Source organism: Meleagris gallopavo, chromosome 5 (assembly GCF_905368555.1).
Source record: "Meleagris gallopavo chromosome 5, MGAL_WU_HG_1.1, whole genome shotgun sequence".
Taxonomy (NCBI): domain Eukaryota; kingdom Metazoa; phylum Chordata; class Aves; order Galliformes; family Phasianidae; genus Meleagris; species Meleagris gallopavo.
The window spans coordinates 45,209,014-45,236,101 of NC_139408.1; the positions used below are offsets into that span (position 1 = coordinate 45,209,014).

The 27,088-nt window shown below is 38.1% G+C and overlaps 1 protein-coding gene across 8 annotated transcripts in view; it reads left to right on the plus strand.

Annotated features, from left to right (window-relative positions):
- The first annotated feature begins 7,546 nt into the window (after window positions 1-7,546).
- PPP4R4 (protein phosphatase 4 regulatory subunit 4) overlaps window positions 7,547-27,088 on the plus strand; it is a 62,129-nt gene continuing 42,587 nt past the window's right edge. For 2 of the 8 annotated variants that reach the window (XM_085225553.1, XM_085225552.1), the window contains exons 1-2: window positions 7,550-8,267; window positions 8,784-8,857. In XM_085225553.1, the coding sequence (XP_085081679.1) occupies window positions 8,151-8,267; window positions 8,784-8,857 (191 nt within the window). In that variant the 5' untranslated portion in view covers window positions 7,550-8,150. Of the gene's footprint in view, window positions 8,268-8,783; window positions 8,858-27,088 lie in introns of all 8 variants that reach the window. The other 6 variants (XR_014883739.1, XM_085225555.1, XR_014883740.1 and 3 more) reach the window with 5 other exon arrangements.

Genomic DNA, 27,088 nt, shown 5'->3' on the forward strand with positions numbered 1-27,088 from the left:
GAAACTATTGGAACTTCCCAGCCAACCTAAATGAGAGGTTTCAGCAGTCTTTATTAAACGTTACTTCATTCAAAGTATCTTTCTCTCCAGACTGTGTAGGTTCAAGCTTATCACTGAAACTTTTCCTAGTTTAGAGTTTTACTGCTTCATTTCTCTCTATTTTACTGGATATCAGCAAAAACAAATTTGCAGAAACAAAAGAAACTGATTACTCTCAAATTTAGATGTGGCTGCTTCTGAATAAAGAGTTAGATAAAATGTGGACAGTAGGGTACTTGGTAATTTATCTGTCCTTAAATAGCTTCAGAGTTTGTACCTCTGTCTTGAAGGAAAGATTTAACAGAATAATGACTTGCCAAACTATGTTGAATTATGCTTTTTAATTTAATTATGGACATATCTTTACAGAGCGTAGGAGTTTTTGAGATTTTTTTCCTTCAAAAATCTGTTTGTTGGTGCAGCTGATTTCTATGTGTTATTTATAGACAGAGGGACAGTCCCTAAATCCTAGTTTGAAAGAAGGCAGATTACTATTTATATGAGCACTGAAGTTCAGAATGGTCTGTCTACAAAAGAGGTAGCAACTCTTCTTACTACCATGGTATCAACTTGTTCTATAAGAGGCATTAAGGTTCTGAGTCCTTTTGAAAAGGCATAAATGTTTGCTTAGTTTTACAGTAACATTAATCTTCCTGAGTATAACCTCAGAGTGACACAGCTTTGGTATTTAGTGACAAGAGTTTCTCTACAAGACATGCACATTTCTTTCACGCAGGAATGTTAGCTGTTACACAGTTGGTAAATACAGTTCTGTTACTTGCAGTGCAGAATGAGCTGTTGGTTAAAATGCCAATGAGAAACAAAGCTTCTGAAGATCTGCTTTTCATCTTGGGACTTCTTTAGATCAGCAGTTACATAAATACCAGGAAATTGTTAATTGGAAATAATAGCTAGTATTAGTAATAGTTATGAACCATGCCCCTTTTGTGTTTGTAAGACTCAGAACAGTTCTCCTAGAGTAGGTCAAGCCAGAGATGTCTTCTACCAGTACCTTTAATTTTGGGATCAGTGATATGGTAGCCAAATTCAGGGCTAGGTACAGCTGAATCTGCATCTGAGCAACTGACGTAGGTTTTCAGTTAGTATCAAATCTGTACTGCTTTAGTGTATTTTTGATTTTTCTCTTTCTCTTGCATGAAGATCAGTAGTTAAGCAGGTACTGAGATCAGTATCTGCTTAAGAACTGATCTTATTAGCCACTATAGCTAATAAAAGAATGTCACTGTATCATGATTTATATGGATACTGACCTTATGGCACATTTTGCATGACAGAAATGTAGACTCTGGCCTGTGGGGTACTTGGAGTCTCTTGTGATTTGCAGGCTGTAGAATCGGATCTTCTGTTTTTTTTTTATGGAATGTCAGGTTAGGCTGCTGCCCTGGTCCTGGGATGGGAATGTAAAATCTTGGTTTTCTTGCTCTCAAGGCCTTTGTTTCCATATTTAAAAGTTATAGAATAGCATTCTAGACCTGGCAAGATCCATTAAGACATAGCACCATAAAAATAATAGCTCTGAGAGAGAGAATGTGAACTGGGGGAGAATTTTATCTTGGATTTTTCTTTCTGTCTTCTACAGTATTCTGAAACCTTTTTCCTATGTTTCTCTAATTTATTTATTTGAAAGCATATAATCCTTTGACTGCACTGCTGTTTTTTGTTGGTGTTTTTTTTTTTTCTTTTTTCTTTTTATCTTCCTCCCTCTCCATGCTTTTAACTTTGCAGCTGATTTGCTTATTTACCTGAAGTATTTTTGGTATAGAATACACCTTGCCAAAGACATAGTGCTGTTTCTTCAGCTGATGGACTCAGAAAAACAGGACAAGATAATCTCCAGGCATGAGTTTTAAGAGCACTGGCACATTTAACAGTAGTTACAATAGAAAAATACTTTTTCAAGTACGGATATCAAGGTTAAGATTTTTCTGAGTGACTAAATAATAGCAGAGGAATCTTCATTTAAGATGAGGGAAACATTTGCAGTTGTTGCAGATAAAGTCAGATGCAATAGGTACTTGAGAATGTATTTTGAAGGAAAGAATAATAAAGGAAGTAATGAAGATAAGGAATGAAATAGAATTCTGTACTGCTTAACAAAGTGGAAATGCGAAATTAGGCTGTTTTACTTGACCTCTTATTTTTGAGGGAGGGAAGGAAGGAGGTAGGATAGATTGTTTTCTGGGCAGAAAAATATAGTTCATCTGATATATCTGGACACGGTCAAAATATTTTTATATGAAAAATGGTTAATAACAAGGAATAGATGAGAATTTTGAGATGGAAAGAATAAGCTAAGAGGGAATGAAATGCACTTAAGGGAGCACACTGGTTCATAGGTTAATCTATCAATCTGTGCGATGTAGGGAGCTTACTTACGGAGTTTCTTAAGTCTTGGCGACTAATCTTATTTCATTAATAACTGTGATACAATATTAAATTTGCTGATGTCACAATGTTACTAATACAGAAGGGAATTAAGTTATCTGCTAGAAAGATTGAAAGGACTTGGAGGACCAGAATAATGGGATGGTTTTACTTCTGTGAAATGCAGCACCATTCAGCTAAGGCTAATAATCAGAATTTAGACTATTAAGGCAGGAGTTAATTAGTGTTAGATGATTGTGGACCTTGTGTATTAACTGATTACAAGATTACTATGACCTGCCAATGTGTATGTTTGCTAAACTAATACCTGTGCAGTTCTTCATGGAAGGTATGACTTCTCTGAGGTTTCACTATGTAATACTATATATTGTTCTGGTCACTGTTATTCTGGAAAGATGAAGTGAAGCTGCAGCAGATGCAGAGAGGGCTGTAAGGGTGACGAAGTAAATGGAGAGCCTACTCTAGAGGTGATGTCTAAGTGCTCAGTTTAACCTAGGATTTGTGTAGGTGTGAATACAGTCTTTGTCTTTCAGGAAAGGATGAATGAATTAAAGTACAGGACAACACTGGCACAAAAAGAAATTCAGTAAACTGGCCAACAGTAATTTTAGGTAGAAAATGTGAAGTTTCTATGGCAACCAGTGAGTAAAGATTACTCAAAGACAAAAAGTTGTTAGTTTTAATATAAGATTTGACATATTTATGGCAGATCTTGTTCATGGTTGTCATAGCAAGGAGCTAGACTCACTGGCTTTCTTTGTTAGGAGTGTAACAGTGTCCATCTGGCTCTGAGGTATGGTAACTGATGTGGCTTCACCGGGTCCACACAAGCAAACTCCTTCACCTCCTGAACTGGGGCACGTGCATTCTTCCTGCCTATAGGGAAATGTTGGGGCTACACTGAGCTCCAGCCTCTGTACCATGCCCAGTGTCATTTGATCCATGTTACAACGTACTCCAGAGGTGTACTCACACTTCTGGAGATGTTTTCCAGTTCCTTCCTCATTAAAAACGGTTGAGAAAATTCCTGATAGAATGTTGTGTAGAAGTACTCCCTGCTGAGGAGCTGATGTCATTGAGATTTTTAACATTATTATTCCTACTTTTAAAATGTAAATAAATTCTGCCTTATGTGTATGAATAATTAGTAAACCTGGGCACACAAAACAACAACAACAACGAAAACCTATTCTTTTTTAAAATACAAATAAACTTCATGAAGTAATTTGCTAGTAGATCTTACTCTCACATCAGAAATCTTACAAATACCTGTAGAGTATCAGAAGAAACAGAAATGTCTATTTTTTGTGTTGTTATTCTGTCTTTGTGGAAGTGCAATTAACTGTTTTTGAACAGTAGCTAGCAGATTAGGCACTGTAGGAGAACAATGCTAGTTCTTAAGGAAGGAGATGGAATGCAGCTTGTTCTGTTACAAACATTAAACATTACATCAAAACGAGTTTAAAGATCTTTTCTGTGTACACCCATTTATTTTATTTTATTTTATTGGAAGTCCCTATATTATAGGAGAAAATAGGAGAGGCCACTTTACAGGTGATGACAACACAATGAGTACTTTCCAGTGTTTTCCCTTATACCCCTTTTAATTACATAGCTGTTACAATGAGTTGACCAAAGTAGCAAATGAACAATCAGAATTTTTCTGCAAATGGCAATAGGAAAATGAAGCAACAGTTTCTTAGCAACAAAGTGGAAAATATGCTAAATAATAACCTTTTTTTTTCCTGCGGAAGCTTTGTATGCTATGTTCCAAGCATTGTTCTGAAGCAGATATGGATTTTTGTGAGTGGCTCTGTTAGATGAATATTCTTACAGATTTGCCTTGACTTGGAGGTTATCTGATGAACAGCTGTTTGTGCACACATTCTTACCTGGAGTAAGAATGGAATAGGAAAACCTCTTTTTGCAAGGCTAAGGCAGTAGATTAAATGTTAAAGCTGCAATTTTGAAGGATTTGGTGAAAATAAACCAATGAAAACCCCCAAAACAGTCCAGTCAGAGGTTGCTTATTTGAGAATGGTGAGCTACAGCTGAAGCAGCTCCTGCTGTCTCTTGTTGCCTGATGAACAGACAATCAAACTTCTGATGCTCAGTTTAGCTGCTGAGTTCTGAGCAGAACTGTGCATAATCTACGTAGTGTACTGCATGAAAGAGCATTGATATTTTCTGGAATGTTAAATTAACAGGAAAAAAAAAAAGGGGGGGGGGAGGGGAAGTGACAGAATGAAACATTTAATTTAATTTTGACCTTTAAGGAAATTCTTCATTTCAAAAGGAAGTATTCAGCTAAAAGCATAGTGTAAATTAGAAATATGTAAAGAAAAAAACGAAAATATTAAGCCAAAAAAAATCTGGAGTGCTCACAGTGTCTGAAAGCATTTATTGGCATGCCCTTCTGCAGCCTCCAAACCAGTTATTTTATATTCCAGCTGACTCAAACATTGCAATACACATTGAGACTTCCTGAATTTTCAATTTCTCTGTAAATAATTCAGTTTACAGGTTAATTCTTGGGAAGGCGTAACAAGTAGATCAAGGAATCACAACCTTTTGAAAGCCATTTCTAGAAGCAGGCACCTGTGGTGGGCAGCAAAGGAGAACTGTGCATCTGTGCAACACGGCAAATCCCCTCACCCAGAGTCCATGGGCTGAGTATGCTGATAGCAAAGTCCTCCTCTCCATCTTGTATTTTTTTCATTTGTGATGCATACTGCATTCATAGTTTATCTCTTTAGAACTCGTGAATAACACTGTTTTTCTCCTTCCACTTCATTTTCCCAGGTGCTCTGCAATTTTCTCCATCAATGAAGGATTATTTAAAATCAGCCCTGTTTTGACTTTCACAAGATGACACAGCTCCTGTGTTAAAATGGGGGTTCCAATTCACTCTGGATTTCATAAAGGCACTATGAAATATCTCTTCATATCATTGTAATAGCTGTGACAAGGTTGAGAATGAAGCGAAAGTAGAGCTTTATTTGCAAGAAGAGAGTAGTGGAAAAGTGGAGTGCTGAAAGCAGCAACAGTGTAAGGGAAGTCATGTGACTTTCATCACAAATGAGGATGACAGATCGTTGGGAAGAGTAGATTTACTGCTGGGGGGATTAACTTATATATATGTGGTTTTGGAACAAAATGTGCAAGCGTTGTTTTCTTTCCGTCTGGCAGATGTGTGCATCAAAAGGGAATAAGTTTGTATTGAATTCAGGCAACTTAATTCCTCCTGTGATGCTCCTTCTGGACTGGTATTTAATTAACAAGAAATTTCTTTTAGTTTTCCTCTGCTTTTTGCATTTTCAAGATGTTTATAAAATTGTACTACAAAAATATTTCACATACTTACTGACTTTAAAATTTACTGGAGTTGTGTCTGCACAGCGTGGCCTGGGCTGAATCATAAGCACTGACTTTTAAAGGCATTAAGGGAGTTGTCTGCATCTTTGTTATATATATATAAAACAACAGCCTGTTATTTTGTGGCTTGTAAAATTAATATAAAATGAAATATGAAAAACCATCCTAGTTGTAAATCTTAACGTATTTCATTCTTTAAGACTGACTTTTCCAATATCTGACTTGAAGACTGCAATAAGTTTCTAATTTGAAGAACACAAAAGGAAACTTCTTTGGTCTCCTAAGACCTTCAAGATTCATGAGAGCCATTTGCAAGATGAAATAACCAGAAAAGAGTTGTGAAAGAGCTTATAAAAGGGTTTTCTTGAATAAGATTTGAAGATGTCGGATGTCTCCAGAGACAGGACTCTGAATTTGAGAACATTTTATAAAGTTCTTATTATTATATATATGTATATATATATTTGTTATTTTCCATCTCCTGGAGATAGTTAGTTGACTGCTTTGAGATAAATTCAGTTATAACTTTTCAGTTTCCTGTCTGGTCACTTTCCCTATTTCCCTGTTTACAAATTTCCCTATTGCAAAGGAGATTTTAAAAACTGTTTCACTGTACTTCATCACCATTCTTGAAATGATGGACTGTTTGGGCTTTCTATTACATAACATTAATTATTTGTACTTTTGATCACTTTTTTTTTTTTTTTTTTTCCCTCTTCCTGCTGGCAGTTTTGGTCTTATTATTTTGAAATAATGGAGATTTTTTAATTTAATTTAATTAATTTATTTATTTATCATTCCATTGATTTAAATGAGCATAGGGTTTGTCCTATACAGTACACAGAGAAATAAGACACTGTTCATTTCTTACTAAATAAAAGCTGAGATACTGATTATAAAATAAAAGTTGATCAAATTCTCAGCAATAGGCTGTATAGCATTACCAAGCTCTGGAATTACATTTTTCAACCAAACTTACTGAGTCATACACATGTATCAAAGTAGCAGTGAAATGTTGCTAAGCTCTCAAATAAACTTTTACAGAATATTTACAGATATGTTGTTTTATTTATTTACTCTGATTGTTTTCATTGTGATAATTGCCACTGTCCTGAAGCCCAGACAACTGCTTGGCTACTTGAATGCTGGGTGCTCTTGTCCTGTCCACTCCCACAGGTGTTGTCATACTGAATTCTTCAGAAAGAGAGCGTTTTCCATGTTATTTGGCCATCCTTAAAAGGGCGAAAATTGGCTTTCTCATTTTTTAAATACTCTCCTCGTATGTCCAGTGTACTCTGTGAAGAAGAATAAATCCTACAGCTGCCACGGTGCAAGTAGGTGCCTCAGAAAGAGTCCCCGTGCCAGAGAGGAGGTAAATGGCAGTGATGTTAGGAAAAGTGTGAGTGATGTTGTCGCTGGAGGATCACAAATCACTGCCACGTTTGCCGGTTATCTTACTTATTAATGGAAATTGAGTTTGAAATCATTAGTCGGGGGAGGAAACTGCTTTGGGCTTTTCACTAAATTCACAACGTTTCCAGCTTCATTCTATGTTTGCTTCGAAATGGTTTGGGCGAGGGTACGGCTGAGGTGCTAGGAAGCACCGGGCCGGGGGGGAAGGAGGTGCTTCGGACGGCACCGATGAGTCAGAAACACCCGGAGGGAGGTCTGCGTGGCCACAGCCGCGCCGGGAGAACGCGGGCTGAGGGGCCGCGAGGGGGCGGCGCCCCCCCACGCGTTCGGATCTCGCCGCGCTCGCAGCCGTTCTGCCCCGCGGAGGCCGCTGTAGCGCCGCGTTGCCCCGGCGACCGGCTCGTGCTGCTGGGGCGGCCCCGCTGCGGAGGCTGCCGGCGTGCGGGGCTGCCCCGGCCCGGCCCGCAGCTCTCGCCTCCGCGCTGCCTACTGCGCTGCGCGGCGCGTCCGCCTCGGGGGCTGCGCTGTCGGAGCGGGACGGAGGCGGGGAGCGTCACTGCGCCACGGCGACCGTCCCTCCCCCCGGGGCTGGGGGGCGGCACCCGGGCTGCGCGGTGAGGCTGCTCCGCTCCGTGCCCCGCGGCGAGCGGTGGGACCCGCGGCCCGGCACTGAGCGGCGAGAAGGGGAAAGTTGGCTCCTAACAGCCCCGCTTGCGGGGTACCGCGAGGGGCACATCCGGCTCCCTGCCCGGCCGGGGAAGCGGCCGCACAAAGTTTGGCGGCGGGAGCTCGGCGGGGCCGTGCCGCAGTGTGCCGGGCTCCCGGTGGCGGTAGGCACGAAGGGGGCGTTGCGCGGTGCCGGCAGTGCGATGTGAGCCGCGGGAGAAGCGGCGGCTGCCGGGGGCTGCGGCGCGTCCATGCGCCCCGTACCGTGCTCCAGCGACATGGATTTTGGGCAGAGCAATCTGTTCGGGTACATAGAAGACCTGCAGGAACTAACTATTATAGAGCGGCCGGTGCGCAGGAGTCTGAAGGTATGTGCTCGGAAATAGAACGGTGCTTTGCAGTCCGTGTGAGATTGTCGCCGGTTGTGTCTGTGGACAGCTGTGCGGATAGTTGGTCTGTTTTACAGCACCGGGGTATCAGAGATTGTTTTCGGTCATTTTGGAGTAAAGCGTATTGGACTCTATGTTTTTAATATTTTTGTCATGAGACTGCTATGCTGAAAAAAAAAAAAACAAAAAAACAAAACAAAAAAAACCAAAACCAGACTTACTTTGGCTTTTGGGTTAACGTACATGTGACTGGTTTATACTTTCTTTCAAGTGACGAATAGCGGTAGTGTCTGATGTGGGGCTGTGCTTCAATTCTTGCCCCTCTTTCCCCCAGTGAGGGGTCGATGGGACTGAATTTGAGATGTTGGCTCAGGGACATTCAGATCACTCCTGGAGCATCCCTGCGTGTGGGGAGGAGGGGGTTGGTAACAGAAGATTAAAATAAGGCAATGGGAAGGCATTGTGAACTCATAATCTCTATTTCACACTTGATAGACACCAGAAGAAATAGAACGACTGACAGTTGATGAAGAACTCAATGACATTGAAAGGGCTCTTTACCTGCTCAGGTATTTCCTTCAGCATTACTGTGAAACATTACTTACCTCTGTGTTTACATATAGCTTTTTTAGTGCTGTTACTTTTCATTCTCTTTGTTTTCTGTCTTGTAGTAGTTGTTGTCTTTTACTTTCTGCTATATTGGATGTCTAAGTAATGTAAAGATAGGTACTGTAATAGTATTTTTTTTAAGTTGCAAAGACTCTGATGCCTGTGCATGTGTACCAACATTAGAGTTTCTATTATGGCCCTCATTAACAGTGAGTTGTACTTCATCATCTTTTCCCCAGCAGATGGTTTTGCAAGAACCTTGAGTGTTAACATTACTAATGCCCTTTATTCAATGCCTTCATGTTCACTCTGAGTGGTTACACAAGCTGATAACAGAGCTGCTTGAATACATCTGGGCTTTCTGAAGAGAAAACCTGAGGGATTAGTTTTGTAGTCCTTATGCAATACTGTGGAGGCTGCTTTGTTAATGCTTCCCTGTGGCTTTTCATTGTACCTCCTTGCAGTTACTAGACAACTTAAATGCTGATATTCTAAAATATAGATCACTTTCAGCAGTTGCGTGTCATTTTTGAGATTACAAATGTTCTGATGGATTTTGATTTGAGTATTCGTTTTTGCACAATACATGGTAATTGGAGAACCAGCTGCAGCTCCCTCTCAGTTTGCTTATTCTGCTGTTCTAAGTGTTCTTCTGGTCTATCACTGCCCTCAGTGTTTAAAGTACATAATCCTGATGCTTTAGTTTTCCCTTTTTGAGATGTGTGGCATTTTATTTAGCTAAGCATTTTTGTCTGCTGCTATTACTTGTAGTGGTGAGTTCTTTTGATGCTAAACTTTATTAAATACTGATTTAGAAACTTTTGTATTGGAAATTGTTCCTGTAATCAAAATAATCTGAAAGCAATCTGTTGACTCTGGGGAAGTTCGGAGAAAACAATTTGCATGCGCTGCATATCACTGGAGAAAATCACATCAATTTCATTTTGTACCTCACAGCAATCAGCAGGGCTGGCTTCCTCCCATTCCCTTTATCGAGTCCCCTCCCTGTAGCCACAGATTTCTTTGTTCTTTTTTTTGCTCTTTTCTCAATAAAAATGATGTTTCAAGCAGTATGTCGTTACTGGATTGTTGCCTGGTTAAAGGTTCTATGTCATATCTTTCATGTTACTAATTACTTTTGAGCTTGGCCTTGAACTTCTCTTGGTATCTTCATCTGCTTTCTCTCTACATGAACAGCTGTTCTGGGGACAAAACATTCATTTCCTTGTGCTGAAATTTTCATTTTTTGCCTCTTCATAGACATTTGTACTGAAAGGTACAATGGCTTCATCTCTGCTTGGTAAGCTTTCTATAAAGCAATCACTTGCTGTGATTGTCCAGGTATGTTAAGACACTAATCCAGTGGAAGTTTTTGCTCTATGCTGCTTTTCTTGCACCAAGTAGGATATAAGTAGAGTTGAAAAGCTGCTTGTAACACAAGTGGTATGCTTTATGTAATGCACAGAGGTATGTGTTTTTGGCTTCCCTGCCTGTTCCTGTTGGACAGTGACGTCAACTTGGACTTTTCATGCCTCGTTTTCTCACGCAGATGCATTATTTGACTTCCTTCAGGTTGTCCCTTCATTTAATAATAATAATAATAAAAAAGCAAGAGCAGTAATAAAAAGAATGTATCTTACCTTTGGTACCTACAAATAGTATTGAAATGCTTAACATTATGTCACACTGGTTTTTATATTGTCACTTATATACATAACTTGAATCTTCTAGTTAGAAAATTTTAGTTTACTAAGGGGAGTATATTTAAAGTAGTGTTGCTTGTACACGTTCAACACAATGGAGCTGAGTAATACTGAGTGAAGTCTTTGTATGATCCAGCAAAGCTGACATTTAGTAATTAATTTCTGTGCAAATACAAAAAGAGCCCTCATTTTGTAATGGCTTTCACTCTAAAACAAACAAACAAAAAAATCAGTCACTTTCTTCTCATTTTCTGGCCTTCATTCCCTCCAGAACCCACCTCCACCCTCTTCTTACCACCCTGAAACTCAGATCCTCTTGTCTGCTTATACGCAGAGCTGTTGTGTTTTTTAGTAGAAACTCCTTCCCCACAACACCCCCTCTAGATTTCTGCTTCCAAAACCTGAACAGCATAGACTGAAAACAGATGCATTGACATCCTATTTGGAGAGAATTATAGTCTTTTCTCTTTGAGGTTTTTAGCACCTGAATAGCATGTACACGTTTCTTCTTTTTCTTCTTATTCTCTTTTTTTTTTCCTTCTATGTGTATGTCTGGTTCCTGCTACTGTATATATGAGATTTCTTTCCTAGCTCTCCTACCAGTCTCATGAATTCATTCTTTTTTCATTTCTTGTGTTACTTCTCATTTGGCAGTAATACTACAACATACTACTGACATGCTCTTTTACTTATTAGTGTCATTCTTTATAAAGCTATTTGTTTTTCCTGGGCAGCACATATTCATATCCATCTCATAATCTTTCTTTCATTTCTAAATGCCATCTATCTGTATCTAGCCACAGTGTCTTGTCATATACTTTATCGATTTCTGTTCATTGTCTTCTAAGTATATAAATCATCTAGTATATAGTATATAGATCATCTAGTTCCAACCTCCCTGCCATGGGCATGGTTCCCAATACATGTCTATGCATGTACTTATTACACAGTGAATACACTGACATATTAATGCTCATTGAAACATCACTTTCAAAGGGATGTGATTTCATTTTAATTGGCTTTCTGTTGTTACATACTGTAGTTTGGTTTTGTCTTCAAAGTTACTAGTTGCAATTCTGATCATTCTAACAAGTTTGTTACATAATATATATAATTTAATATTATGTATAATGTATGTTTTATTTTTGGAATGTGAGTGGCTTTCTTTTCTGCTGCATTAGTTTTCATCTTCAGATAGCTGTGTAATGAGGTAGGTTGACAAGATGATCAAGCTAGAGCTGATTGTTTTTAGTCAGAATAGTCTTCATCAAATGAGCTCCTTGATTTGGCTCATCAGAACTGTTCAGAAACAGTTGTGCAAGTGAAATGAAAGGCTCAGTAGCTCCCTCAGTGGCCAGAGTCACTTCAATATGATGTAAGCATGGGTGAATGGTAGCTTTAGTATGATGTTACTCAGAGTACTCAATTTTAATGAGATAATATTCTTCAGTTAAACGTATGAAGTTCTAACTTAATAGGAATGCGCTGGAAAATCAGACTGTCAGTCGTAATCTCAATTAACCTTAATATTCTGATCGAGAAACTGGGCTTCTTTAGACTGGATTGTCAGGAAAACTTATGAATTTTTGTTGAAATCTAATGGATTTTGGTGCCCCATAGAAGGAGATGCATCTTAGCATCTGGAGTTTAGGTTTCAGAGCTTTAACCTGAATGCCTTGTGTTTTCCGGTGAGTCTAAGCGGAATTACCTAGAAACTGTATTCTGAATGTGTTTTGGATATTGCTGGCCCTAGAGCAGAACCAGGAGAGAAGAATAGCAATGTTTATCTCATCTGTATCTGTGTCAAGATGATCACTTATCATGGGAGGCCACCAGCAGATTAGGACAAGCTGCCAGACTTACTGCTGAAATGACTGAATGCTTTAACTCCATGACTCTTCAGGACATCATAACCTCTGCCAGGAGACTGACCAGCAGTGAAGCAGCTCGGGGACAGCAATTTTTGTTCTTACAGCAACTTTTGCCTGTAGTCTTTATTTCCATGATTTCTGATGTTTAATGGGACTCTTCGCTGTCTTACTGGAACTAACCCTTTTGTGGCAAAAAGTCAATAGTAAAGTATGTATTCTTTGTCTGGTGCAAATCTCGTTTGCATACAGGGATATTCACTAGGACACATTCTGTACAGTGGCTTGGTTTTTTTTCTGAAAGCTTTTCTGATAGGTTTCCCCAGGGGTTTTTATAATGTTTTGTGCATTGTATTATTTTGTATTCAGTTACTTTGGGTTAATTTGTGCCTGCTTAATGTTAAAACTTCCAGGCCCTGACATTTCTGTTGTACTCAAAATATCAGGGTAATAGTGAGTTATCAAGGTGGAAGATTGAATTATTCACTCTTTTGGGAACACAATATACTTTGTTTTTTGGAGTGGTTCTGTCAGTTTAGAAAGCAACTCAACTCCCCTCCAAAACATTTAGTATGGATTTTGAAGACAGAATAGATCTAGGTTAGAAAGAATCCAATGCTTATAAACCTAGCATGTATCAGTAAAAATAATGAGTGTGCCTTATTGTAGCTCTCTTTGATTAGCAAGAGTATTCTCAAATTCTGAATGTCTCTTTATACAGTATATGTTGTTAAATGTGAGCATCACAACCACCAGTTACTACTTCAAGGATTGTTATTGTTTTTTTTCAGTCTTTATGATACTAATTGCTCAGATTTTTTTTCTCTGTAGATGCAAGCAACTCACATTTTGAATTAAACACTGTATAACGTAACAGATTATAAACATTATCTAAAATAAAGAGATCATGCATCTTATGTACTTATGGTTCTGGTGCCTAGATAGGATGCTAAAGGATCCAGCTGTCACATCAAATGTTTTAGAAAATAATACTTCCAGCTAGACCTTTAAGCTGTAAATGCTATCCTAAAAAATACTACTTTAGTCTTTATTGAAGTATGCCCAAGATAATAATGTCTATTTTTAACTACAATTTATATTATGTAAAAGTTGCACTCACTTAATTGGGTGGATAAATTGATTGACCTTGACTCTGTTACACATACATGTATATGAAATAGATATTTTTGCTTCCTCAAAGTGAAAGGTATATCTGTATTTTTCTGAAACAATACAAAGTCACATGCTTTTATTAAAATTTAGACTCATGAAAATATTTCTGTTGGTCATATTTGCTGATTTGAAATGACATCTGAGGAACCAATGGTAAACGTACACATCATAGCTTAATATAACGCTCTGAGAAACCTCAGAACACGACGGAGAGAGAAAAATCTTCATTTCAATTTTCTTGCTTCTCTCAGGAATATGGCAGTGCCAGTTGTTTCACTGTTCCAGGCTTTGTGCTCTGCCTCAGAGGCACACTGGGGAATTGATTTGAGCCAAACCATGAAAATAATCATAGAATCATTGAATGGCTTAGGTTGGAAGGGACCTTAAAGATCACCAAGTTCCAACCGCCCTGCCATGGGCTAATTGCCACCAGACTGCTCAGGGCCTTGTCTAACCTGGGAATAATGGTTAAAATAATGGTTAGTTTGAAAATAGATCACCTGAGAAAAGACCTTTGCCAGCATGAGAGAAATGGGTAGCAGCATGGGAACAGGACTCTGGAGTGGTAAAATGGCTTTGGGCACTTTTAGACTTGGCTGGCTTATGGTGTGCATCAAGCTGAGGTTTTCTGGTATAGTTTCAACGTCAAGCTGAATGAAGCTCTTGCTGTATCAGACAGAGCAGTGACCAGGTGTTGCAGTGCTTTGTGTGTGCTGGCACTAATGGGATTGCACCCATGCAGTCTCAGTCTGATTAAGGAACTGACAGTCATGTTAACAAATTTTTCAGGTACTCACTTCCAAAAAAAATGTGCAACTGCACAACTATTCAAGCTAGTAGGAGGGGGAGCATGAGTGGAGAGGAAGTCACAGCTGACAGATCACTTTCCCATCAATAGCAAAATAGAACAGATTTAAATCAGGTTGTGCTAATCGCAAATTTATGCTCAAAAGTGTTTGGACTTCTGTACAAACTGAAAAGATTGGAGAGTATAGTGTATCAGCTGCAGAGTGTTTAATAAGCTCTTTGTCATTAAGTTAGACTTCCAGAAGTCTACAGGTGATATGCTGGGGCAGTGGTTGCCCTTCCTTATACGGTTGACGCATTCTCCTTTGGAGGTGCTAATTCAGTTTGTTTCAGAGCATCTTTGGGCACAACATAATAAGGAGGAACTTGGTAGTGTGTATTTGTGGTTTTTCATAGTAAACACAGTTGAAAGAATGGTGGGTTTTTTTCAACATCTAAAAACTGTTCTATTGACCTCAGAAAACCTTACTCTTCTCCCCTAGAAAAGATCTGGAATATCCAGCAAGGTATTTACAGTGCTGCTTTATTTCTACACGAGGAATACCATGCAAAGGTGACATGTTGCTCAGCAGGAGAGTGAGTTTGCTTTGTTTTTGTTTAGATAAGCATGATCACTTAATAAATAACTTTATAACAGCTGCACAATTCATTTTGAAATGGCATAATTAATGTGCAAATATAACAATTCTCCTTTGTATTACCTTTCTTAGAAAGCTTCAACTGTTCGTAACAACACTGTGTACTTTTAAGGAGCCTTTATCCTCATGCTTGCTCAGCATTACCCATTTATTTTTGTATCCTTTGCCTGTTTTGGCAGTGGGTAATAGCATTGCACAAGTTTTTCAGAACCTGATGATGCATTCAGTAGAAATGGCAGGAGGATGCAGACGGGTGAAAAACAATGTTTTGTGTTAGAATACACAAAATGCAGGCTCCTCAAAGGGTAGGTCGATCTATTCGTTTATGTAAGTCTGAGAACACTTTCACAAGATGGTGCCCCATAGTGTAATGACTGTAATATGACAGTGACTAAAGCTAGTAACTAGGAGATTTTATTGCCATCTTCTGTTGTTTTTTTTGTTTTATTGCTTCATGTGTTTTTAAATTCGGAACTCTTGGAGATGCTCCCTAATTTCCACAAATTAAGGTGGATAAAAACTCCATTATGCATTGATTCACATTTCCACAGTTTGTAAAGGGGAGCTTGCTTTACTGGGGTGAAATTCTGGTTGTAATTTAAGGGCTTCAGGAACTAGGACTGCAGGCTTAAATCTGTGCCTCAGCTGATATACTGTGACAGGAATAATTTGGAATGCAAAAAGAAATAGTTCCATCAAGATTTAAAATTAATCCTGCTATCTGGGGTATACTTGTATAACTATTTTATTTAGCTATTTTTAGAGTTTTGTCTTTGTTCCAGCAGCTTCTGGTTTAGGTGTCAATAGTGTGGTAAGGTTATACTGACTCTATCAAGCCTCAGTGCCTGAAGCTTTATTTTTCAAAAGATAAACCAGGATTATTTCATCATTTAAGCAGAGACTTTTACACTGGAGTAAGCATGATGGGAATGTAGATAGTTCTTGAGACTGAGGAATTCTAGGAAATCTCCTGTTATCGTTTAGAATTTCTAATGCTTTGGAAAGGGATGTGTTGTTTTATTTTTCAGAGGCAACTTTTTGCGCAAGAAAACTTCTCTTTAGGTCTTGAATGCAAACTCACGAGAAAATTGGAAGCAATTTCTACAGTATTGACAAGGTCTGGAATAGAAGATAATGGCAGAAGAATCAGCTGTCTATATTATATACAATTACATGATTCTGTGCCTTAATATGAAGGTTGCTTCAGATTCTGAAACTGAATGGCCCTGTGCTGTGCTGGAACTTGCATCTCTAACCAAATCCAGAACTCAAGGAAAGGTTTTTAAAGATAGGGTAGTGATTCATAAGTAGCAAAAATTATTTCACTGAAATAATGATGATGATATTCATGCTGTGAAAGTTAACATCACAGGCATTCTTTTGCCTTGTTTTCCTTCACCTTGTATAAATATCTTCCAAGATCAGCTTGTGTACAGGCCTTGGCAGACTGAACAATACCAGTATCCTTCACAGTCTTTGGAAATAAGAACCCTGCAAGCTCTGTTCGTCAGTCTGTTCAAACTAGTTTTACATAGCTGTCACATGCTCCTCACTCCCTAACCTTGCTGATTCATGGAGGCACTTCTTGAAATATTTCCTATTGAATGTGCACTCCCCACAGCTACCAGACGGATGCCACTGTCTATGGAAGAAAGATAGCTTTCTGCTTTGAGTCATAATAAAACAGAATGAGAAAAGAGACAAAGAACCGTTTGGAAACTTCTGCTGGATCTCTTAGAAACATCTATCTGAGGCCAGCCTTATTGCTTCTGGCTGATACTTTTATATGAGCAGGACAATATTTCATATCCGTCTTACTGTTTGAATGGACTCTTGATGATACAGGTATTTGTATTTAAATTCTACATTTTTAGTTTCTTTTGCATGCAAATCAATATTTCTGTATGCTACTTTTTGCAGGGTTAATGTTAAGGAACAAAGCAATCAAGCTGTGGATATGTTCCCCAGTATCTTGATAATGGTTGTTTCAGGAGCAGCTTTCTTTGTTCAATGCTGTCGTGTGGCTGTAGGTTCTGTGAATGTGTACAACTCTAATGTGTAGATGAGCTGAGTCATTCCTTGTCAGTTGTGTCAATTCCCAGCAGGACTGAGTGAAATTGCTGTGCTTTCTTGAAGCTGTTGACTGCAGTTGAAAATATCTTACCCATTCACCCCGTATATACTAAAGGATTTTTAGATACCTGTCACTTTAGTAACACATTCTATGGACAAACTAAGTATTTCTTAATCATTGTGTATCTTCCAAATTACACATTTTTTGTTTACAAAAATCATGTTAAAGTGTGATTTTTAGTCTCAATGTTCTTCTCTGTAATTTCTGTTTTGTTTATATTCTTCCATTGCTTTACTATAGCATAAAAAACTTACATTCAGACTTTGTGTCAGCTGGGATAAATTAACTGATAGGAATAGAATTGCAACATGATAGTGTTGTGTGTGTGTGTGAATCCAGGCTGAATGCAAAAACTAGGGGTATTGCTCTTATGGACTTTAGTTAGTTAGAGGGATTAGGAAAGTATTTGTGGCACATCAGATGTTTTTAAAAAACTTACATATTCTTTAAGCTTATGTAAATAAATGTTCCCAGCACCACTGAGTGGTAATAACATGTAATGAAAGATTGCAACCTCAAAGAGCATAATCTTACATGTTTCTAATGAGGAAAAAACTTGTTTACCCATCCTGCTTGTCCTTATCCTTTTTTCGATAATCATCCAGTTTAAGAGAATTCTTCTGGCTTTGCAAATGGATCAATACAGGATTTTCTGTGGCAGTTCCAGGGGCATGAGAAGAGCATGGGCAGAAAGCCTTGGAGGTTTGAGTCTACGGCTTGAAGTAAAAACAGTGAATTAATTTTGGTAGATATCAGTTCTGCCCTCCCTTCTCTCCTACCTCCAGAAAACTCTTGCTGAACAATGAAGACAACACTGGAGCCATCTGTTTATTCTTAGATAAAATGGTAATTCTTCAAAGCTGCCATATAACTGCTCGCTTTAGCAGTTGGATAGGAGCAAGAAGTTGGATTCAAGCTGGATCAGAGTGTTGATAACTCCACTGACACGGAGCTGCAAAATAGGAATCTCGTTGCACTCAGTAATAATACCACTGCATTTTGCTTGCAAGGGGTCGTGTCCCCAGAATGGGGTGCTTTACTGTTTGCTTGTACTGCTTGAGAAGTACAGCTGACCAGCTTGTGGGGTGACTTTCCAAAGTAGGATATACTCTTCTGAAAGTGCAGGGTGATGTCTACGTTACAGTTTCCTCACATATCAAATGGATATGAAACTGCTCCAGTTTAAGACATTGGTATTTTTAAATTACATTGGAAAGGCTAGGTTAGGGACAGTAAATAAATACTGAAAAAAAAAAAACCTAACCATGTTTTTGCTCTGAGTATGAACTGTATTGTCTCTGATAGAGTAAATATATGTAAAAGAGAAATGTGAAGAGCTTTTGCTTTAGTATGCATGTCTACGTGGTAATATTACTTATGTTATTTTGCAGGCCTGAAGATTAAAAAAAAAATGCTGGCTTTAGAGGGAGAAGAAGAAAAGATACAGTTTTCACTGCTGAAATTGTAACTGAGCTTTTTGAGGAGGAGGATTTATGTCCATATTAAATAGCAAAACATGAGTCATTGCCTCACTGCTGTTTGCACCAAAATGCTTCTGTTACAGTTAATCTCCTTTATGTAATTTCATTTAAAAGTTCAAGAAGAGAGTACCTATTTTTCTGCCATTTTGGGAGCTAGACATTTCTTAGAATACATTTCTCAGGTCAAGATTTATTTTTACTCTTGCCTTTTGCATCAAGTGCGAACCACTAAACCGTCGAGGAGGAGAGCAATAACTACAAATTAACCTGCTCATTTAGTATAATTATTAACCCAAGAGGATGTATATTTCCTCTTATTTTAATTACTATGTAAAGCCAATTGCAGGTGCATTTTAAGGGTTGCTTATAAATTCTGAACCTTGCATGCCTGCTGTATTATACGCAGATAAATTACTTGTGCTATAAGTTTGTTACAAAAGATTAGATGCATACCAGCATGGAAAATAAACAGGAGGGAGACTAACTTTTTTTACATCATCTGTTGGTGTTAGGACAAGGAGGAATGGTTTTAAACTAAAAGAGAGGACATTTGGGTTAGATCTTAGGAGGAAGTTTTTTACTCAGAGGGTGGTGAGGCACTGGCACTGCTGCCCAGAGAAGCTGTGGATGCCCATCTCTGGTGGCATTCAAGGCTAGGTTGGATGGGGCTCTGGGCAGCCTGGTCTGGTGGGGGGCTGCCAACCCCCAGCAGTAGGTTGGGACTGAGTGGGCTTTCAGGTCCCTTCCAGCCCAAGCCATTCTGTGATTCTATCCTTCCACTTTGATCACTGGAACTGTCCCACCTATTTGAAGTCAACGTTGTAGAGAAGTAAGATAAATAAAATAGATACCAAGATCTTTGAATCTTATTTATTTTATTGCTAATTCTGAAGACTTTAAGTACTTCCTTTTCCAGTACCTTATCTTCTTGACTAAATGAGGAGGAGGATGCCTTTTTAAAAATTGTTTCTTGCTTTGTCTAATTTTAGTGAAGGACTCTAATAAGTACTTTTTTATTCTGTTGCTCTTTCTTTTTGAGTCCAACATGGAGAAAACTGCTTTCTGCCCCCCCACCTCTTATCTTTCCCCCCCAGTGCCATTCCTTTCTTTGCAATTTCATGTATCTTATTTTCTTTTTCTTTGCCATCATCCAATCAGAGGAGGAAAAAATGTATTGCATCAGTGCTTGCCCTTTACTGTAATTTTCCTTTTCTGTGTTACTTTTACTTCCATGGAAGGATACTGATGATAGCATAGTAAATAGATATGCTAGGCAACCTGGTGGTTAAAACTGATATACTTTGAAGGATCTTTGCAGTTCAGTATATTTGAGATGCATTGAAAAGGGAAATGTATTCTTTTCTTCAGAGATGATTCTGAGCTAATTTTAGTAAATGTGGGTGGAATTACTGGAAAATGCTTTATTTATTCATTCCATTGCAGAATGTCAAACACTTTTTGGGATAATTGTACCATTAGAAATAATTTAAAATATAATTATCTGAAGGGGGAAAAATAGTCTAACAGGAGCCTATTTAAAATTGTTGTGGTGATTTTGAAGGTAGAGAACATTATAAAGACAGGCCTGGGACTATAATTACCAAAACCTGCTTGAGTAGGGGGAAGGATATTCTGATGCTGTGCTTTTAATGATTTTTAATAAGAATGTAAATTCAGATAAATTATCTGTGTATGTATAATATATATTTGAATTTACTGTTTGAAATTATTCTGCAAAACACATGGAAATTTGCAGGACCTGTAATCTCTTCAGTTTGTTTATCATGTTCCCTGGATTATATGCTTGGTTATCTGTCCAGTCCAAGCTGTATGCCATCAGTGGAATAAATCTTTCATGTTTCTGTGAGGCATGATTCTTTCTTCATTTTAATTAAGAAGGTGAATTTTGCCCTACTTTCCTAAGAGAACATGAATCAAGTAGACCACTTCTTTGTTTGACTGGATGTGAATTGGCAACAGCTTAAATTGAAGTGATTTTTAGGTATTTGCACATTCCTCTTGGAAGTTGCCTTTGATCTGTGGTTGCTGCTGATGGATGAGGGAACTGTGCTACAGTCAGCTGTTTGACTTTGTATTGCTTATGTACATAGCTGCTTCAGTCTGAAATAGATGTCCAGTACTATTTGAAAGTATTTGAATAATAGAGGCAGAAAAAGCAAGTCTTACCAGCATTTTACAGGCTAGCTTATAGCTTATGTCAGGGTTCAGTTTGTTGTTCTGTGCTTTGTTTTCTAATGATTTTTTTTTTTAAGGGTCACTAGACTCTTTGACTATGATATCAATAAGTTGGTAAAAATTTAGTGTTATCAGTTTGATGTCATTCTGAGTTCAGTTATTCTGAGCTCTTTGGCTGTGAGAAAAAGAACTGCCTCTATAGCTGAAGCATCAGAAGAGTTTCTAAAATTTCACATGCTTTTTTTCAGTGCTGACAATTTTACTCCCATATTTTTCTAACTGAAACAGAAACTCTGCTTATTATGTGTACCTCTACCTATAATATTTCTCTAGATAAATCTGTCTTGCTTAAATGTGAAAATGCTATAAGAAATAGCTTCAAACCCTTGAATTCAGTACGGCTGTACCATTTTCATTTTTTTTTCTTGTGGCTTTTCATTCATTCACTGATTTTTTCTGCATCAACATTTTAAAAATATCTCTTCTTGTCTCCTTCATTTCCTTTTTGGTTCAATTTACTGTGCCATTTCAGAAGTAGACAGTCAACTTGCATACAAAATACGTTTCACGTACGATTTGTCCAAGTTAAAGCGTCTGATATATAAACTTAGTTTGTTATTCTGGCTTATTCTGCTTTTTAATGAAGCAGTGCAGATAAACAGACCAGTAGCATTAGCTTTCCTAACCTGTGATATGCTTTACCTAATGGTATGCTGATGGAGTTAGTGTAGCGTAGTTAGATTTTTAAATAAAGTTCAAAGAGACTTACACTGAGAGATGAGGTTAAGGGAAGTGATATCTTCTGTTAGATCAGTCACTACAGTGTTTGTACATTTAAATATTTATGACAAGATTCTTATCTACTTCCACAAGTGTCAGATTAGTGCTGCTATGGAAAAACAATTTAGAAGTGACAAATTATGAAATGTGTTATGTTTCAGGAGGGATGAGTATACATGATAAACAGACACACAGTGATAAAAGTGGGAGCTTTTGGATCTGATGTGTACGATGCCTCACAATAAAATGACTCATAAGTTGAAGAAGACTCTAAGTTGACTTAAATACTCGATAGGTGATCTGAGGCATTTATTTCTTCCATGCTATAAATACATAGCTATCTCTATGGGTGATGCAGTGAATAAACTGGAGAGGTGCATATTTGGATAATGTAGTATGATCAGATTAATTTCTTCTTCTTTTGTTTCTTTCAGTGTAGAATTTATTCATATTTGCTCTAAAAATATGCTGGGCACATAGGTACTAAGTAGAAGACTGAGATGGTGATTTTGGAAAATGCGATGTTTGGGTTTTTTTTAATTGTATTTTTGAATAGAAAAGTGTTAGGATGCCAATTGTAATAAGATGGTCATACTGGGATATTACTAGGAACTTCCAATCTCATTTAAAATGAGCATTGGTTAAATGTTATATTTTCAGATTCATCTTACTTTCGGCAAATTTATAGAAGCCTAGTAATAGGAGTTTCTTCTGTGTTTAATTTGGCCATAAGGTGGGAGTGGTTGATGGGCAAAGCTTCTTGATGCTGCTTTGGACACTGTCCTTTGGAGAGCATTGAGCGTAGTTCAGTCTGGTTTGTATCTTTCTTCCAGAATCTTGCATCTAGGGTAATCCCTAGTTTTCTTGAATGTGAAGGCTGGTGTACACAAATGTTAATGTGCCTTCTACAGAAAAAGGCTACTTGCTTCTAGAACAATTTAAATTAGTTCTGAGGTTGTTACGTGCTTCCCACAGGAATCTGTGGCCTTGAAAAGGTGTTCTGACAATGGAAAATAGTGCAGTGTGTGGCTTAGCAGCTCCCCTATTGGATTTTAATATGTAAGACTCATAGAATAGCTGATATGATGCAAAGATTTGTAATTATGCAAATGTATGTATGAATGAGAAGTGTTTTTTTTTTAGTTCTTACACTATTTTTTGAAAAGGATCCACGAAGGGTTTTACCCTTGAAGGCCAACTGTATCCTGGGCTGCATCAAAAGATGGGTGGCCAGCAGGGAGAAAGGGGTAACTCTCCCTCTCTGCTCTGCCCTTGTGAGGTTCCAACTGGAGTACAGTGTCCAGGCCTGGGGCCCCCAGCACAAGGAAAATGTGAAGTTGGAGTGGATCCAGAGGAGGGCCATGATGATGAGAGAATGTCTTATGAAGATAGGCTGAGGGAGTTGGGCTTGTTCACCTTGGAGAAGATTCCAGGGAGACCTCATTGTGATTTTCCAGTACTTAAAGGGAGCTTATAAACAGGAGGGAGACCAACTTTTTATGAGAGTAGATAGTGATAGGACAATGGGGAATGACTTTCAAGTGAAAGAGAGGAGGTTTGGGTTAGATGTTAGGAGGAGATTCTTTACTCAGGAGGTGGTGAGGCAGGGGCACAGGATGCCCAGAGAAGCTGTGGATACCCCATTCCTGGAGGTGTTCAAGGCTAGGCTGGATGGGATCTTGGGCAGCCTGACCTGGTGGGGGGTAGCCAGCCCACAGCAGGGGGGTTAAAACTAAACGCTATTTAAGGTCCCTCCCAACCTAGCCCATTCTATGATATTCTTAAAGATAGTTATCAGATATATCCCAAATATCTTCACATTACCAGTGATCAGATAAAACTTTTGTTTTGATTTCAGTTACTTTTATTTGTCACTTACAGCATGTTAGATAATAATATACAGTTTTTTTTACAGCCTTTATGTTGTCTATAAAGCTTCTCTTGAAATGTGTATGTAATTTCAAAGCTGTTAATATTTCTACAACTCATTCTTCTAAACTTTTGTTCAACTGAGACTATTAAAGGGAGTTATTTTAATAAAATGACAAATCCTTCCTTGGAACTAGGTCTGCTTATTATACACTTAAATATGTCAAATAGATGTTTAGACACTCATATAATTTATGCTTACAGAAATATGCTTGAAACGTAAGCGTAGATAGCATGAAGTAAGAGGAAAATTACTGCGTTTCAGATATGCCTTGGAGTAGTGTTAGGAAAGGATTGTGTTCTTCAAGAAAATGTAAGATTACCTTTTATCCAAGGAGGATTCATCTTGAAAGACAATCACTTGTGAATATTCGTAATTTCAGGACATTTTTCTTGTTCCCAGGATTTTTTTCTTTCTTTCTTTTTTTCTTTAGAATGAAACAAAGTCTTAAATTAACCTATCAAAGGTAAAATTTAGAAAAAAAAAAAAAAAAAAAAAAACAGACTTGTGGAAGCATTAGTTTACTTAGCAAGAGTAGTCCTTAAAAAGCAATTTAGTCAGTTTTAAGTCTGTGTCTCCTTTTTTGCACAAGAAAAGCTTCTATATAAAAATCCTTGCAATAAACGCAAAGAAGATTCTCTAAGTCTTATGGGTCAAGCACCTTTTATATTACTGACAAATATTTGTCAGGATTTCTAGTTTGCCTTGGCAACCACTGAACTGGAGAACAGAAATCCTGGAAGGACAATTGCTATTGAAGGATTCTGAAAAGGGCAAAATCATGTCAGATACTGAGCTTTTATATGAGGAGGAGGTTATCTATGAATCAATCACAGTATAGAGATAGGGATCTCTGCAAGTCATCTGTTTGAATGGCTTGCTCAAAGCAGTGCCAACTTCCCAACTGAATCTAATTTATTGTTGAATTAGGTTGCTCAGGACTTTGTCTGGATGAGTTTTGAATGTCTCCAAGTACTCTCCAACTTCTGGGCATTCTATTTCAATGACTGATAATGCATCTTGTACGTTTATTTTTTCTAGTTGGGTTCTAAATTTTACTGTATGAGGCAAAGAAGAAATTCTGTAGTAGTGATCCATATCAGGTTGAATTTGAAGAACAGAATTACTAGGTACCTAAATTCTGTGAGTGAAATCTAAGGCACTGGTTTTATATTTTCAAAGTCACCTAAAGTATATGTGTTTTGTAAAAACTAAGAATAAGACTGAAAAGTGTTTTCATGTTATTCGAATGCCTCATTCATCGAAGTAGGTGAATTTTTTTTTTTTCCCCAGCGAATGCAGATTTGGACCAACACAACTTTTTGGAATTTTGCACTGAAAATGATGTCATGATGAGTTAGTGCAGTATTCCCATGCAGTTATGCATCAGAATTTCTAGGTTTGTAAAACTAAATTATGCAAAGCACAGATTCTAGTGCTTGATTCAATGCTACTTAGCAAATCATTTTTGCTGAACTACAAAGCAACAGTACTAAACAAAATCTGTTCAAGCACTGTACTTCAGTCCTCTCTACAATGTTGCATTCTGCTCCTGTCAGTGTGTTTTTGCAGACTAGAGCCAGCAAAGGAGTAAGTTGCAAATCCTTCTCTTTTTCAAGGTCCCTTGCGGTAACATTCTCCTGGGGATCATTCAGTGGCTAATTTTTGTTCATGCTGTAGAAGGAGCTGTAGTCTTTTTTTACCTTTCCAGATACAAGTATTTCTAATTAAGTATCCATAAACTCTTTAATTTTTTTTTCTCATTTTAAAGAATCAGTTTTTAAAATTAAGCAGAAGTTGAACTTTTGAAGCCTTTATTTTAAGTATTTACTTGTAAGATAAGAAATCTTATTGTTGGCTGGGAGCTAATCTGAAAATTTGCTTGTATGGATGGAAAAAAGTAACCTGCACGTAGAATCGTGACCATACGTAGAATCAATAGAATTATAGGCCCTTTCTCTGTGATTGGAAGAGAGCTTTGGGGAGCTCAAGGCAGGGTGAACTAGGGCAATATTTTCAAGGTATTGTCATGACCTCCGGGTTGGAACATATCTAAGGAGAGACTCCACTGTATGCCTTGGCAACTCATTCCAATGTTTAAAGAACTCTGATGTTAAAATGTTAAAGACTTTTTTTTTTTAATATACATTTTATTATTAAGGTTGAAGTGGAATTTTCTGTATTTCAGTGCCCATTGCCTTTTGTCCTGTCACTAGGCACTGAGAACAATATTAAATGCTGTAATGTCTTAGTCATTTTAGTGGATCTTCACTGGACTAGCTCCGGTATGTCTATGAGACTCAGAGCAATTATCTTTTCCCTTGGTCTGTTGGTAATGTTCTTTATAATACATCCAGGATGCTGTAGCCTTCTTTGCCACAAGAGTAATTACTGGCTCCTGGTCAATGTGGCATCCATCAGACGTCAGGGTCCTTCCTAGGCCTAGGACCTAACCTGTACTGGTGTATGGAGTTTTTTCTACGTAGCTGCAGGACTTGCTTTTCCTAGTGTTGAACTCTGGGAGATCCTTGTTGGTCTATTTCTCCAGGTTATTGGCCACTCCTGGTTTATATCATCTGCATACTAACTGAGGGTGCACACAGTGTCATCATCCCGGTCATTACTAAACATGCTAACCAGTAATGCCTCTAGTATGTACCCCCAGTGTAAGCCTCCAGTGACTGGCTTCCAGCTGGCTGCTTTGCCACGTCAATGGTTCATCCAATTTTCAGCCTGCAGCAGTTCCATTTATCTTGCTAGTACTTCTCTCATTTTGTCCATGAATATATTATGGGAGCTAGTGTCAAAAGTTTTGCTAAAACAACATCCAACATCTGGGCCAGTCGTCTCGTAGAAGTTGTTAGGTTGGTCAGGCATGATTTCCCTTTCATGAAGCCTTGTTGGTTCTCTCAATCATCTTTTTGTCTCTTGTATGTTTGAAAATGGATTTCTAAGTGGATTTTATTCCAATTGTAAGGTGGTCTCATGTAGTGTAGACATCATCATATGCAGGTATGTGGAGACAAACAAGCAAGAATGAGTGGAGGAGCTGAAGGGAGATGGCCCACTGCTACTTTTGCCCTTGAGAAGTACCAGGTTTTTAATGAACCTTTTAGTTGAGTTGCTCTTGTGTTGCTGGCTTGCAGTGGTCAGCTGGTGTTGCAGAGATGGTGAGAATTAGGATGGGAGTGTTCAGGTGTGAGAGTTTTCATCCCAGGATGATAATTCCCATCATTGTACAGTCACTGGGATCTCCTGTAGGATAAGCTCAGAAGATGACTCCTGAAGTTTCGTATTTAAATTGTATTATCTGTAAGGTTTTTCCTTGCACAAAAAAGATTGAGCTAAATTGCTACTAAGTATAGGGCTCTGTTAATATTCTATAATTAGCACAGTTAATAAAGGAATAGCACCTGCATAATAGTATAGGACTGAAGAGAATAACTGTTTAGTATTTATTATTAAAAAAAATCTTAATCTG